General features: G+C 47.0%; 2 protein-coding genes across 2 annotated transcripts; both read left to right on the forward strand.

Moving 5' to 3' along the window:
* The first annotated feature begins 28 nt into the window (after positions 1–28).
* On the forward strand, positions 29–6,473 carry LOC100083140 (olfactory receptor 14A16-like). Its single transcript, XM_029054638.2, has 5 exons — positions 29–61; positions 931–935; positions 2,234–2,310; positions 4,507–4,641; positions 5,369–6,473. The coding sequence occupies exons 1-5, from the start codon at positions 29–31 to the stop codon at positions 6,358–6,360; spliced, it is 1,242 nt and encodes a 413-aa protein (XP_028910471.1). The 3' UTR covers positions 6,361–6,473.
* A 5,036-nt stretch (positions 6,474–11,509) lies between these two features.
* LOC100083127 (olfactory receptor 14A16-like) lies at positions 11,510–12,601 on the forward strand. Its single transcript, XM_007667125.3, has one exon. The coding sequence runs from the start codon at positions 11,527–11,529 to the stop codon at positions 12,571–12,573; it is 1,047 nt and encodes a 348-aa protein (XP_007665315.3). The 5' UTR covers positions 11,510–11,526; the 3' UTR covers positions 12,574–12,601.
* The last annotated feature ends 1,811 nt before the right edge of the window (positions 12,602–14,412 follow it).

Genomic DNA, 14,412 nt, shown 5'->3' on the forward strand with positions numbered 1-14,412 from the left:
CCACTCGAGGACTTCTCTACGTACAAAGATGTCCTACAAGTCCAAAGAGATAGTCATGAGAGTGAGGATTTGTCAAAGTCTGGGAGGGTCGTTGATGAACCTAGTATGTGACTGACGATCCATTCTTTGGGAGGCATCATGCACTAATGGAACAAATGTGAGACTGGGATTGATAAAACCAAAGTATCAATCCCAACTCTGGCACCGAACAGCTGTGTGACCTTGAATTGGAGAATTAACATCTCTAGGACTTTCTGTAAAGTGGGAATTCAATACAGGCTCCATAGGCTAGGGATTGTGTCTGATCTGATTATTTTGTTTTCACTCTAGCACTTGGAACAGTTTTTTGGCACCTAAGCTCAATAAAAACGTTATTGGTAATAACTGTGATAATATGCATGTTAGATCACTTGGGTGGGTATGAAAGTTGGAAAATGGGAGGCTATAAGGGAGAATGGAGACAGTATGGTTACAGCTCCATCTGTCTTATCAAAGTCATCCTCTTATCCCTCCATCCATCCTTCAATCAATCAATCGATTATAATTACTGATCACATTCTGGGTGCAAAGCACTGTAGTAAATTCTAAGGAGAGAAAAAAATGTATTGTCCCTGCTATCTAGGAGACTGCAGTATAATGGGGGAGATAGACACAGAATAAATTGCCTAGAGTAGGAAGGAATGGAGGGAAAAATAGAAAAGGAGATAGATGTTTGCATCAAGACTTGTCTTATGCTGTTGAGCTATCTCCGACCTATAGTGACGCCATGGACATATCTCTCCCAGTATACCCCACCTCCATCTGCAATTGCTCTGGTAGCATATCCATTGACTTTGCTTGGTGAAAATAAGGAAGTGGTTTACCATTGCCTCCTTTCATGTGGTAAACTTGCGCCTACGCCCTCAACTCTCCCGTGCCGCTGCTTCTCAGAACAGGTGAGTTTTGAGACTACAGTTTGTATAGACACTATGAAGAGAGCTTCAACTGGTGGGAGTGAGTGGATAAGTCCATAAGTGGTCCAAAATGCCAATTAGTGTTGGGAGGAAGTGACTTAAAGAGACAAAAAATTGATCGAGGAACGTATTCTCTAGGAGGTGGTGATTTCAGAAAGACTTTGAAGATGGGGAGAGTCGTGGTCTGATGGACTGGAAGGGTGAAGGAGTTCCAGTCAGGAGTTCCATGAGCCAGGGATTGGGGGAGGCTAAGAGACAGATTATTGCTTCATTTTCCTTGAGGTTTGTTGCGACACTTTGAAAGGGGACAGGGCCATTCTTTGGAAGGAACTCAACTTTCTCCAGTACAGCATCCCAATAGGAGGAGCTGTTTCTGATACTGAGTTAAAGAGAGGACAAAGCATAGCCTCTGTCCTATTCCTCCTTAAACCTGGAATTTCCCCTTCCCATCACCTCATAATCAGAACCTCAGTCCCCTGCCCTGCCCCCACTCAGTCCGGGAGAGGGCCTTAGGTTGGATTCAGAGACATCTCTCGCTCTCTCTAGATTTGCAGTTAGAAAGTATCTAACACTACAATTTTCTTCCCTGGATGACTGAATGATAGACTGATAGTTTGAGGTTGTAAATGAGATGAAGCTGAATACACCCACGGTTGATACAGATTGTCGGTAACATCAGAAACCGTTGCAGTGTAGGGTTGCAGATGCCTTTGTTTCTGTGGGAATGCCATGGTTCAGGGCCACTGTTACAAATTCAGAGACCGGACTCTCACCTCTATGGGGCCTCAGGAACATTGTAAGCAGAGGGTTCTAACGTTGCCCAGGCCACAAGGTCCCACTCGAGCTAGTCCTCTGGGGGCTCCCCATGGAGGACCGGCTCAGGGGGCTCCCCACGGAGCAGTGGCTGCTTTATCTATGGGGATGGGGGACCATTTGGAGAACATCTCAGCACCCACATGAGAGCACCACACTGTCCCTTCATAGCCAGTTGCAACCAAGAACTGGAGAGGAAAGGGGACCAGCCCAGTAGAGGTCAGTGCTCCTGAGCCCCACACTGCCCTGGTGAGTGTGATCAGCAGGGTAGAGCGGCAGGAAAGGACTAGGATGGGGATTCAAGAGATGGTGGATTTTGAGGAGACTTTCACACACGGCCAAAGTTGGAGTTGACAGCAGGGCTGCATCCCCAGAGGGGCAGGCGGGCTTGCAGGAGGGCAAGTGTTTGCCAGTACAGTGGCCCCAACCACCACACAATTCCCCTTTCTCACCCACCTCCATTCCAGCTACCATGACAAATGCCTGCCTGGTTGTGACACTGCAGCCCAGAGTCAGCATTATGCTGTGGTTGTTTCAGCCAGAAGTGGGTCCTGGACATCAAAAACACTTCTGGCGGGGAAATGACAGACAGGGAAGAGAAGTCGTGACTGGTTCTGGACAGCGACTTGCCCTATCATCAAGTCCTCCATGCATGAGTTCTCCCCAAATGTTGGGAGAACACAGTACAGGTAAGAGATGTTGTAAGGGAAAATCCCGTCAAGTTGCACCGTCCTGCCGTAACGGGATGGCATAGAGATTCCGAAAAAGGAAGCAGACCACGCCAGCTTGCTTAACTATTAAGTGGTCTATTTGGGGAAGTTACTTACGGGACAACCCTGGGTGGCAGCAGGGCACAGGAGGCACACCACACCCCGCCTAACCAGAGCCACCCCTTTATATGCTGCATGACATCACTACAAAAGCAAAATAGCTTAGATAAGGTGTTTACCAGCTAAATCTGCACATGTCCAGGGCACACACCATACTTGCGAAAACACAGCCTTAGCCTTGAAACTCTGGCGGGTCAGAGCCGGGGCACAACATCCCCTACAGATGTAATTCCTGATCTCCTGGTCTACTAAGCTAGACCGATTCAAAACAATTTACAATGGGGGGAATGAAGAATGGAAAAATGGGTATGCAGCTTAACAAGTGCTTACATAATAATGTAAATCTCTAGGTAGGGAAGTGCTACGGGTGGTCGTGAATGTACAAATTCAGAGGTGGTAGTTGGGCTGGTATGGTCTGGTGAGAAAAAAACATTAACATGCGATGTTCTCCTGGAGAATGTGATATTTCAGAAGGATTTTGAAGATGGTGAGAGCTGCTGTCTGAATGATTTGAAAGGAGAGGGAATTCCAGGCAGAAAGATGCATCTGAAACAAGGACTGGGAGAGACAGACCCGAGAGAGGGACAGAGAGAAGGTTCGTTTCCAAGTGCTGCGGCACACTAAGTGAGGAGGGAAGGGAAGCAGAGAGGAGACAGTGGAGAACCCTGGAGCCGATAGACAAGAGTTGACTGAAGGCAACCAAATGTCAATCTGTGATTCATTTTCCTCCAAAGAGGGAGAGCCATAATCAGACTACTTGTGTCAGAGGCTGTGTTTGTGCCCAAGGTGGCGGGGGTGAGGGGTGGTAAACAAACCTAGTCTGGTGGTGCTCTGGAGGGGAGGGGAGAAAGGAATCTTCTCCTATCACATCCAAAGAAGGAAGTGTCTTTGGACCCAAGGAGAGGTAAATAGCAGCGGTAAAAGTTAGATGATTTATTGAGTGCCCACTTGAGGCCATGCACTGTACTAGGTGCTTGAAAAGTTCTGAAAAATAAGTGAATGATTCCCTGCCCCAAAAGAGACAACATAAAAATTCTGAAAAATAAAAAGTACTGAGTGGACATATGCACCTAAGTGTTCACGAAGGTGTACATCACCTCGTTCAGGAATGATAGGGGTTAGGGTGATGGGAAAGCTTGTTAAAGGAGGTGGGATTTTAGCAGGGCTCCAAATAATGGGAGTGCTGTGGTCTATTTTATCATTGTTGTTTCTCTAGGCAACCTTTTTTACAAAGTATAAAATTACCCACTGGACTGCTACCTCCTGGTGGGATGAAAAATATCTGCCAACTCTGATGAATTGAACTCTCCCAAGCACTTAGTACAGTGCTCTGCACACAGTGTGTACTCAATAAATACCACTGATTTACTTATTGTGTTCATACCCCTACATTCATTCAATAGTATTTACTGAGCGCTTACTATAGGCAGAGCACTGTACTAAGCACTTTGAATGTACAATTCGGCAACAGATAGAGACAATCCCTGCCCAACAACGGGCTCACAGTCTAAACGGATCCCCAAGTGAGTGACAGTCATTCAGTGGTATTTATTGAGCACTTACTGTGTCCAGAACACTACTCAGTGCTTGGGAGAGTACAACAGAGTGAGTAGATACATTCCTTACCCACAACGAGCTTACAGCCTAGAGGGGGAGACAAACGTTAATAGAAATATTTTATAATATATAATTTACAGATATGTACATAAGTGCTGTGGGCCTGAGGGTGGGGACAGAAGCAAGATTGTGAATCCTGCTTTTGACTACACTCGGATTGACAGATTCTTGAGGGCAGAAAGTGTGTCTACCATTTTTATTGTACTGTACTGTCCCAATGCTCAGTACAGTGCTCTGCTATCAGTAGGTGCTCACTAAAGGCCATTGATTGACTGTCCCTCTCTCCCCCTTAGCCATTATGAAGCGTGCTCTACCAGAATCTATGACATATCTTGGGAACTACCAGCCATCCACTTCATGCCATGGTTTTGATTCATCCGACTGCTGCCTTCCTTCACCCCTGGGTGTTCACAGGCAGCTCTACAACTGTGGGCGGGGGGTGTTAAAGCCTTAACACCCGTAACTCTGGTGTTCTCCTGAGCCCTGCTCCCCATTAGGGTTCATATACTATTGGGTGGTCGACCCACACCCCCAAAATCCAGTAGAAGCCAGGGATCCTCTGAGCCTGAGTCCTGCTGCTTTATCTTGCTGCTTTCCTCCTACCAGCCAGCCTGCACACCTCACTCGTCTGGTTCCATCTCACTCACTGTACCTCGATCTTATCTATCTTGTCACCGACCTCTTGCCCACGCCCTCCCTCTTCATATCTCACAGACGATGACCCTCCCTACCTTCAAAGTCTTATTGAAAACACATCTCTTCCAAAAGGCCTTCCCTGCCTAAGCCCTCATTTCCTCTTCTCCCACATTCTTCTGCATTGCCCTCGCACTTGAATTTGCTCCCTTTTTTCACCTCTCCCTCAGACCCACAACACTTATGTCCACATCTGTAATGTATTGTATAAATGAATACAGTCTCCCCCCTAGACATGTATTAATACTATTGAACTCAATAGATGATCAATGAATACAGCTGCTTTATTAATTCCAATGGGAATCAATTTATTGATCACTTACAGTGTGCAGAGCGCTGTGCTAAGTGCTTGAGAGAGTACAATATGATATAATTGGTAGCAGTGTTACCTGCCCCAAAGGAATTTACAGTCTAGCGGGAAAGTCGATGTCTCTAAATTTAAGACTCCTTCTTCCTTTCCAGGGAGTCAGCATCATCTCCCAGAAATGACCAACGTCTCCATGGTGGCTGAATTCCTCCTCCTGGGCTTCTCTGATATCCGGGAGCTGCAGCTGGTCCATGCCACGCTGTTCCTCCTTATCTACCTACTGGCCCTTCTGGGGAATCTCCTCATTGTTGCTGTCACCACCCTCGACCAACATCTCCACACCCCCATGTACTTCTTTCTCAAGAACTTGTCTTTCATAGACCTCTGCTACATTTCTACAACAGTTCCCAAATCCATTTTCAACTCTTTGACCGGTGACAGGTCCATCTCCTTTCTGGGTTGTGTCTCACAGCTCTTCCTAGTGGTCTTGTTTGCTGCTTCAGAGTTTTTTGTCCTCACTACAATGTCTTATGACCGCTATGCCGCCATCTGCTCCCCGCTGCGTTATGAGCTCATCATGAACAAAACAGCCAGTGTGCGCATGGCAGCAGCCTCATGGCTTATTGGGTGTGTGTTTGGAGTCTTGTTTTCAGCTTCTACCTTCTCCCTGACCTTTTGTGGGTCCAATGCTGTTCAGAAGTTCTTCTGCGATGCCCCCCCTCTGCTGAAGATCTCCTGCTCTGAGGATCACATTGGCATAGATGTGAGTGTGGCTACTGCGATAGTCTTAGATGCCATCTGTTTTTTTTACATCATCTTCTCCTACGTCCACATCCTCTCTGCCGTTCTGAGGATGCCATCTTCTGAGGGCCGGACCAAAGCCTTCTCCACCTGCATGCCCCATCTCACTGTCATCATCATTTTTCTCTTTACCGGAGCATTTGCCTATCTCAAACCACCTTCAGACTCACCCTCAGCTCTGGATCTGCTGGTTTCCATGTTCTACACTGTGATGCCCCCCACTGTGAACCCCCTAATCTACAGCCTGAGGAACAGGGACCTGAAGGCTGCCCTGGGCAGGATCCTAAAGGGGACATTCCCCCAGCATTCACTCTGGGACAAAATGTCTGTATCCATGTACCAATAATCCCCTCCCACATCTTAAAAGAAGAAATGCCCTTAGATGCATCCAAATATAGTACTGACCCAGAGGACCGAAGAACAAGTCTGGATATTCAGAATTTGTCAAGGTCTGAGAGGTTGGCTGATAAGACTAGGTTATGAGTGACAGTGCCTACCCCAGGAGACCACATAACTGAATGGAATGTGAATGGGAGTCACATGACCTGAGTCCTAATCCCAGCTCAGCCACTGGCCTGCTGTGTGACCTGGCATTAATGTCTTACCATTTCTGGGCTCTCACTTCCTCTTACACCCTGAGACCCTATGGGGCAAGAAATGTGTCTGATTGAATTGTAATTGGATCTTTGGCTGTAAGCTCATTGTGGGCAAGGATTGTGTCTCCCAACTCCATTGTATCTCACTCTTCAAGTGCTTACTACAGTGTTCTGCACACAGTAAACACTCGACAAATGCCATCGATAAAATGAATTATTTTGTTTCGACTCCATCACGTGGCACAGACTTTGACACAGAAATTGTTATCACCAAACAAGAAAACAAATAATAATAATGATGATGGTGTTTGAAAGGGGATTGAGACATGCACTGAGGTTCCAGAACCCAGGTTAGTAAATCATCACAACAGCAGGAGCCACTTGCATCTTATTCTTCCTCAAGTCAGGAATTTCTCCTTCCCATCATCCCATTCTCAAAACCTCAGTCCCCGCCCAACCCCACTCAGCCTGGGGGAGAATCCTAGGATGGATTCAGAGGAATCTCCTTCTCTCTCTAGATTTGCAATCAGGTGTCAGAAAATGGAATTGATCCATTTACTGATTGAATGAGAAACTGATTGTCTAAGTTTGTATAGGAGATGATGCTGAAACCACCCATGGTTGATGTAGACTGTCAGTAACATTAGAAACAGTTGGGATGGTGGGATGCAGATGGTATAGATTCCATGGGAACCCTGGGCTGCAGCACCATTATTGCAGCTTTAGGGACTGAGCTGTTATCTCTGCAGGACCTCAGGGACCTCACAGGCAGAGGTTTTTGGCATTGGCCAGGACACGAGGTCTCACCTGAGTTGATCCTCCAGGGGTTCCCCACGGAGCAGTGGCAGCTTTATCTCTGTGGATGGGGAACTCTCTGGAGAACATCTCCCTGCCACAGGAGATCAGAGAGGAGCTGAGTGTGCCATGCTGTCCCTTCCTTCATAGGCAGCTACACCCAAGAACTGGAGTGGAGAGAGCACCATCCCAACCCAGCAGAAGTCAGAGCCCTCAGGCCCTATGCTGCCCCAGTGAGTGTGACCAGGGGTGGTGGTGGAGGGTAAGGAAAAGGCCATGATGGGGATGGCAAAAGATGAAGCCATTCTGGGGAAATGCTCACACATGGGGCCAGTGTCTGACTTTGGGTCAGGGCTACATCCCCAGAGGGGCAGGTGGGCTTTTGGACAGTAAGTATTTAACAGTGCAGTGGCCCCAACCATCAGTCATCTCCCCTTTCTCATCCACCTCCATCCAGCTAACATAGAAGCCGCATGTCTGCTGTGGCACTGCAGTACAGTGTCAGCATTATGGTGTGGCCACTTCAGCCAGGAGTGGATCCTGGACGTCAGAAAAAGATTCTGGTTGGAAATGACAGGGAGGAAGTGAGATAACGTGATTGGTTCTAGACCACAAGCATGGGATCATCTCCTCTATGCAGGAATTTTGGGTGAACACAATGGAGGTAAGAGATTCAATCCCTTCCCTTCTGGATTTACCAGTCTGCTGGGCTAGACTGACCCAAAACAATTCACAGATAGGGGGAAATAAGAACGGAAAGGTGGATGCACAGCTTAATCAGTGCTTACATAGTAATGTGAATCTGTAGGTAAGGAAGAGTTAAGCGCCATTGTGAATGTGTAAATGCAGAGGTGGTATCTGGGCTGATACGGCATGGGGAGAAGGATCATTAATCTGGGCAAATTTGAAAGGAGAGGGAGTTTTGGGCAGAAAAAAGGGTCTGAGCCTTTGGAGAAGAGAAAGTCCTTGGAGAAGCACAGGGAGAAGATCTGTTTCCAAGGGCTGGAGGGTAGTTGGTAAAGAGGGAAGGGGAAACACGGAGAAGAACTCTGGCAAAAAGCCCTGAAGCTAATGGCGAGGAATAGATTGGAGTCAACCAAATCTCAGTCTGTTTCATTTTCCTTTAACAACCACAGTCGGATTTGTTGTGTTAGCGGCTGTGTGTGTTCCCTGGGTGGGACAGGGGAGGGAATATTCTCCCATCACCATCCAGGGAAAAAGTGTGTCTGGGCCCAGGGAGAGGCAAATAGTAGTGATAGTAGTAAGGGGAACTGGGTTCTAATCCTGGCTCTGCCACTTGTCTGCTGTGTGACGTTGGGCAAGTCACTTTGCTTCTCTGTGCCTCAGATACCGCATCTCTACAATGGGAATTAAGATCGAGTCTCACATCGTGTAAAGCCTTGAAGATGACCATGCGGTGTTTTTGTTTCATGTGAAAAGATACGTGGTGCCAGGGAAGGGTTTGAAGGAGAGAGGTTTGAGCCATTCTCTGTCTTTTCTTATGCTACCAAGTCATCTTTGACCCACAGCGACTCAATGGACACATCTCTCCAGGAACACCCCATTCTCCACCTGCCAGTGTTCTGGTTGTTTATCCATAGAGTTTTCTTGGTAAAAATACCGAAGTGCTTTACCACTGCCTTCTTCCCTCCAGGAACCTTAAGTCTTCTCCTCGACTCTCTCCATGACCCTGCTGCCCAGCACAGGTGAGTTTTGACATGTAGCAGATTGCCTTCCGCTCGGTAGCCAATGGGCAAGCTAAGAATGGAATGGGGATGCCTCTGCTTGACGGTCTGTCTGGTAGTGGAGACTGGTAGAGTACTGGAAACTCTTGAGGTATGATTCTGAGTTGGGGGAGTGATGCTTTAGCAAATAGTTAAATGAGTAAATGAGTGGCTAAATATGTGTGGGTGTGTGTGACTGTGCGTTTTCGTATAAGTAACCTCAGTCAGTTGAAGCATGTGTGTGTGAGTGTGTGTGTGTGTGGTTGTGTATATCTGCACGATAAGTGTCTTTACATATGAGGGTGTTTTTTGTCCAAGTATGATAAAATCATCAAGAGCATTTCATAGCCATCATATACATCTCTTTATACTCTCTGGCCTTCTCCTATCTGGGATCTATTTTAGTTTCTGCCTTCTCCACTATTCATTCAATCAAATTTATTGAGCACTTACCGTGTGCAGAGCACTCTACTAAGCGCTTGGAAAGTACAATTCAGCAACAGATACAGACAATCCCTGCCCACAATGGGGTCACAGACTAGAAGATTGATGATCTAACAATGATTAGATCATTATTAATTATATATTATGTAACATTTTAGCCATCATTATATATTTTATTACTATTATTGCTAATAATAATGATTGTGGTATCTATTAGGATCTTACAATACGCTAATGAAAATACTGAGGGCCAGGTCAGCCACACGATAATGGGGTCAGACACAGTGTCCACCTCACGTGGGGCTCAAGGTCTAAGCTGGAAGGAGAAGTACTGAATCCCCATTTTCCAGATGAGGGAACTGAGGTAGAGAAAAGTTACATGCCTAAGGTAACATGGCAGGAATGTGGCAGAGCCAGGACTACACACCAGATCCTCTGACTCCCAGGTGTGGGATCTTTCAACTGGGCCCTGCCACAATAGAATGGAGGGACCGTCAGAGAAGGGATCATATGATCTATTAGTTCAGGTGGTCGTGCCACAAAACCGCAATGAGGAGGCACTCAGAAGTTTCCAAAAACAGGTTTGTTCTTGTCCCACATCAAGAAAGGCACAACCATGAATACACTCTCCATAATTACTAGAGAATAAACTCCCAACAATACCAGCACCCACCTACATAATCACTCCCCATAACCATCGGTTACCAGCATCTCCAGTGGCTGTCCACCAGTCCTCTATGTTACCTATGTCCCTCCTTGGCTGATGGTGAGGTTATCCTGCCTCCAAGCCCACTATTGCAATCTGGCAAGTGATGTCTCCTCAAGCTGGCCTCTCTGCCTCCACACAGTTACTTCTCTGTTGACACTGTAAACTTCAAGCAAACCTCCCTCCTCCTCCATCTTGCTGTCAGGCTCAGTGGAAAGAGCACGGGCTTGGGAGTCAGAGGTCATGAGTTCAAATCCCAAATCAGCTGCTTGTCAGCTGTGTGACTTTGGGCAACTCACTTAACTTCTTTGTACCTCAGTTACCTCATTTGGAAAATGGGGATGAATACTGTGAGCCACAAGTGGGACAACTGAACACCTTGTATCCTCTCCAGTGCTTAGAACAGTGCTTTGCAAATAGTAAGCACTTAACAAATGCCATCATGGGGAAGCAGCGTGGCTCAGTGAAAAGAGAACGGGCTTGGAAGTCAGAGGTAATGGGTTTTAATTCTGGCTCCACCACTTGTCAGCTGTGTGACTTTGGGCAAGTCACTTAAATTCTCTGTGCCTCAGTTACCTCATCTGTAAAATGGTGATTAAGACTGTGAGTCCCATGTGGGACAACCTGATCACCTTGTATTCCCCCAGCGCTTAGAACAGTGCTTTGCAGATAGCAAGTGCTTAACAAATGTCATCATTATTATTATTAATCTGTCACCCTAATCTAGGACCTCGAAGGCCTCTATCTGTCTAAGCACCAACTTCGCATAAAGCACAACGTACGGTTATAAATTATTTAGCATACCACAGTCAGTTGTGTTTAGTTACATTCTATCCAGTATTGTGCAACATAAACTTGCAAGCCTTGTGATTATACATTTTGCCTAATATTATATCGTTTATTTTATTATTGCTGTTGCTGTTTCTCTAGGCCCCCTTTTTATACAGCATATAATCACCAGTCATATTAGTTCCCCCTCTAGACTGGACAACATAATAGGGTTGGTAGACATGATTAGACTGTAAGCCCGTCAAACGGCAGGGACTGTCTCTATCTGTTGCCGACTTGTTCATCCCAAGCGCTTAGTACAGTGCTCTGCACATAGTAAGCGCTCAATAAATACTATTGAAATACTATTGAATGAATGTTACCTGTCCACAAGTAGCATACAGTCTAGAGGGAATGTCGATGTCTCTAAATTTAAGATTCCCTCTCCCTTTCCAGGGAGTCAGCATCATCTCCCAGGAATGACCAACGTCTCCACAGTGGCTGAATTCCTCCTCCTGGGCTTCTCTGACATCTGGGAGCTGCAGCTGGTCCATGCCACACTGTTCCTCCTTATCTACCTACTGGCCCTTCTGGGGAATCTCCTCATTGTTGCTGTCACTACCCTCGACCAACGTCTCCACACCCCCATGTATTTCTTTCTCAAGAACTTGTCCATCATAGACCTTTGCTACATTTCTACAACGGTTCCCAAATCTGTTGTCAACTCCTTGACCAGTGACAGCTCCATCTCTTTCCTGGGTTGTGTCTCACAGCTCTTCCTAGTGGTCTTGTTTGCTGTTTCAGAGCTATTTGTCCTCACTGCAATGTCCTATGACCGCTATGCCGCCATCTGCTGCCCCCTGCGTTATGAGCTCATCATGAACAAAACAGCCTGTATGCGCATGGCAGTAGCATCATGGCTCAATGGGGGTCTGTTTGGAATACTGCTTTCAGCTTCTACCTTCTCCCTGACCTTTTGTGGGTCCAATACTGTCCAGCAATTCTTCTGTGACATCCCCCCACTGCTGAAGATCTCCTGCTCTAAAGTTCATGTTGCCATTGATGTGAGTGTGGCTACTGGGTTAGTCTTAGATGCTGTCTGCTTCATTTACATCATCCTCTCCTACGTCTTCATCTTCTCAGCCATGCTGAGGATGCCGTCCTCTGAGGGCCGGACCAAAGCCTTCTCCACCTGCCTGCCCCATCTCACTGTCATCATCATTTTTCTCTTTACCGGAGCATTTGCCTATCTCAAACCACCTTCAGACTCACCCTCAGCTCTGGATCTGCTGGTTTCCATGTTCTACACTGTGGTGCCCCCCACTGTGAACCCCCTAATCTACAGCCTGAGGAACAGGGACCTGAAGGCTGCCCTGGGCAGGATCCTAAGGGGACATTCCCCCAGCATCCATTTTGGGACAAAATGTCTGTATCCATGTACCAATAATGCCCTCCCACCCCTTACGAGAGGAATTGTCCTTAGACTCATCCATATATACCACTTACCCAGAGGCCCAAAGAACTAGTTTGGATATTCAGGAGTTGTCAAGGTCTGGGAGGTTGGCTGATAAGACTAGGTTGTGAGTGACAATGCATTCCCTAGGAGGCCTCATGGCTGAATGGAATGTGAATGGGTGTCACATGACCTGAGTTCTAATCCCAGCTCGGCCACTGGCCTGCTGTGTGACCTGGTGTTAGCGTCTTACAATTTCTGGGCTCTCACTTCCTCTTACTCTCTGAGACCCTAATGGACAGGAAATGTGTCTGCCTGAATTGTGATTTCATCTTTGGGTGTAAGCTCATTGTGGGCATGGGATGTATCTACCAAATCCACTGTATCATACTCTTCGAAGTGCTTACTACAATGTTCTGCCCACAGTAAACACTCAAAAAAAAACCCATCAATCGATTGAATTATTTTGTTTCGACTCCATCACGTGGCACAGAATCTGACAAAGAAATTAACACCAAATAAGAAAACTAATAATAATAATAATGATGGTGTTTGAAAGGGGAAAGAGGCATTCACTGATGGAACTCTAGTTCCCAGAACCCAGGTTAGTAAATCATCACAAAAGGAGAGGCCACTTCCATCTTATTCTTCCTCAAGCCAGGAATTTCTCCTTCCCATGATCCCATTCTCAAAACCTCAGTCCCCCGCCCCACCCCACTCAGCCTTGGGGAGAATCCTAGGATGGATTCAGAGGAATCTCCTGTTCTCTCTAGATTTGCAATCAGGTGTCAGAAAATGGAATCGATCCATTTTCCAACTGAATGAGAAACTGACTGTCTAAGGTTGTATAGGAGATGAAGCTGAAACCACCCATGGTTGATGTAGACTGTCAGTAACATTAGAAACAGTTGGGATGTTGGGATGCAGATGCTGTTGTTTCCATGGGAACCCTGGGGTGCAGCACCATTAGTGCAGCTTTAGGGACTGAGCCTTTATCTCTGCAGGACCTCAGGGACCTCACAGGCAAAGGTTTTTGGCATCGGCCAGGACATGAGGTCCCACCTGAGTTGATCCTCCAGAGGTTCCTCATGGAGCAGTGGCAGCTTTATCCCTGTGGATGGAGGACTCACTGGAGAACATCTCCCTGCCACAGGAGATCAGAGAGGGGCTTAGAGTGCCATGCTGTCCCTTCCTTCATAGCCAGCTGCACCCGAGAACTGGAGTGGAGAGAGGACGATCCCAACTCAGCAGAGGTCAGAGCCCTCAGGCCCTAGGCTGCCCCTGTGAGTGTGACCGGGGTGGTGGTGGAGGGGGTGAGAGAGACCATGATAGGGATGGCAAAAGATGGAGCCATTTGGGGGAAATGCTCACACGCAGGGCCAATGTCTGATTTGGGGGCAGGGTTACATATCTAGGGGAAGGGCAGGTGGGCTTTCAGGAGGGTAAGTATTTGACAATGCAGTGGACCCAACCATCAGTCATCTCCCTTTCCTTATCCACCTCCATCCAGCTAACATGGAAGCCGCTTGCCTGGCTGGGGCCCTGCAGCACAGCGTCAACATCATGTTGTGGTCACTTCGGCCAGAAGTGGGTCCTAGACGTCAGAAAAAGATTCTGGTTGGAAATGACAGGGAGGGAATGAGAGAGGCTGATTGGTTCTAGACCACAAGCATGGGATCATCAACTCCTGCATGCAGGAATTTTGGGTGAACACAATGGAGGTAAGAGATTCAATCCCTTCCCTCCTAGACTTATCAGTGTGCTGGGCTAGACTGATCCAAAATAATTCACAGCCAGGGGGAAATAAGAATGGAAAAGTGGATGCACAGTTTAATCAGTGCTTACATAGCAATGTGAATCTATAGGAAGAGAAGAGCTGTGAGCCATTATGAATGTGTAAATGCAGAGGTGG

The sequence above is a fragment of the Ornithorhynchus anatinus genome, chromosome X5 (assembly GCF_004115215.2).
Source record: "Ornithorhynchus anatinus isolate Pmale09 chromosome X5, mOrnAna1.pri.v4, whole genome shotgun sequence".
NCBI lineage: Eukaryota > Metazoa > Chordata > Mammalia > Monotremata > Ornithorhynchidae > Ornithorhynchus > Ornithorhynchus anatinus.

Coding starts and splice junctions, on each gene's coding strand:
- LOC100083140 (XM_029054638.2), top strand. CDS start 29: ATGTCCTACAAGTCCAAAGAGATAGTCATGAGA. Junction 2,311..4,506: donor TGTGGTTGTTTCAGCCAGAA/GTGGGTCCTGGA, acceptor TCTCCCCCTTAG/CCATTATGAAGCGTGCTCTA. Junction 4,642..5,368: donor TCACAGGCAGCTCTACAACT/GTGGGCGGGGGG, acceptor CTTCCTTTCCAG/GGAGTCAGCATCATCTCCCA.
- LOC100083127 (XM_007667125.3), top strand. CDS start 11,527: ATGACCAACGTCTCCACAGTGGCTGAATTCCTCCTCCTGGGCTTCTCT.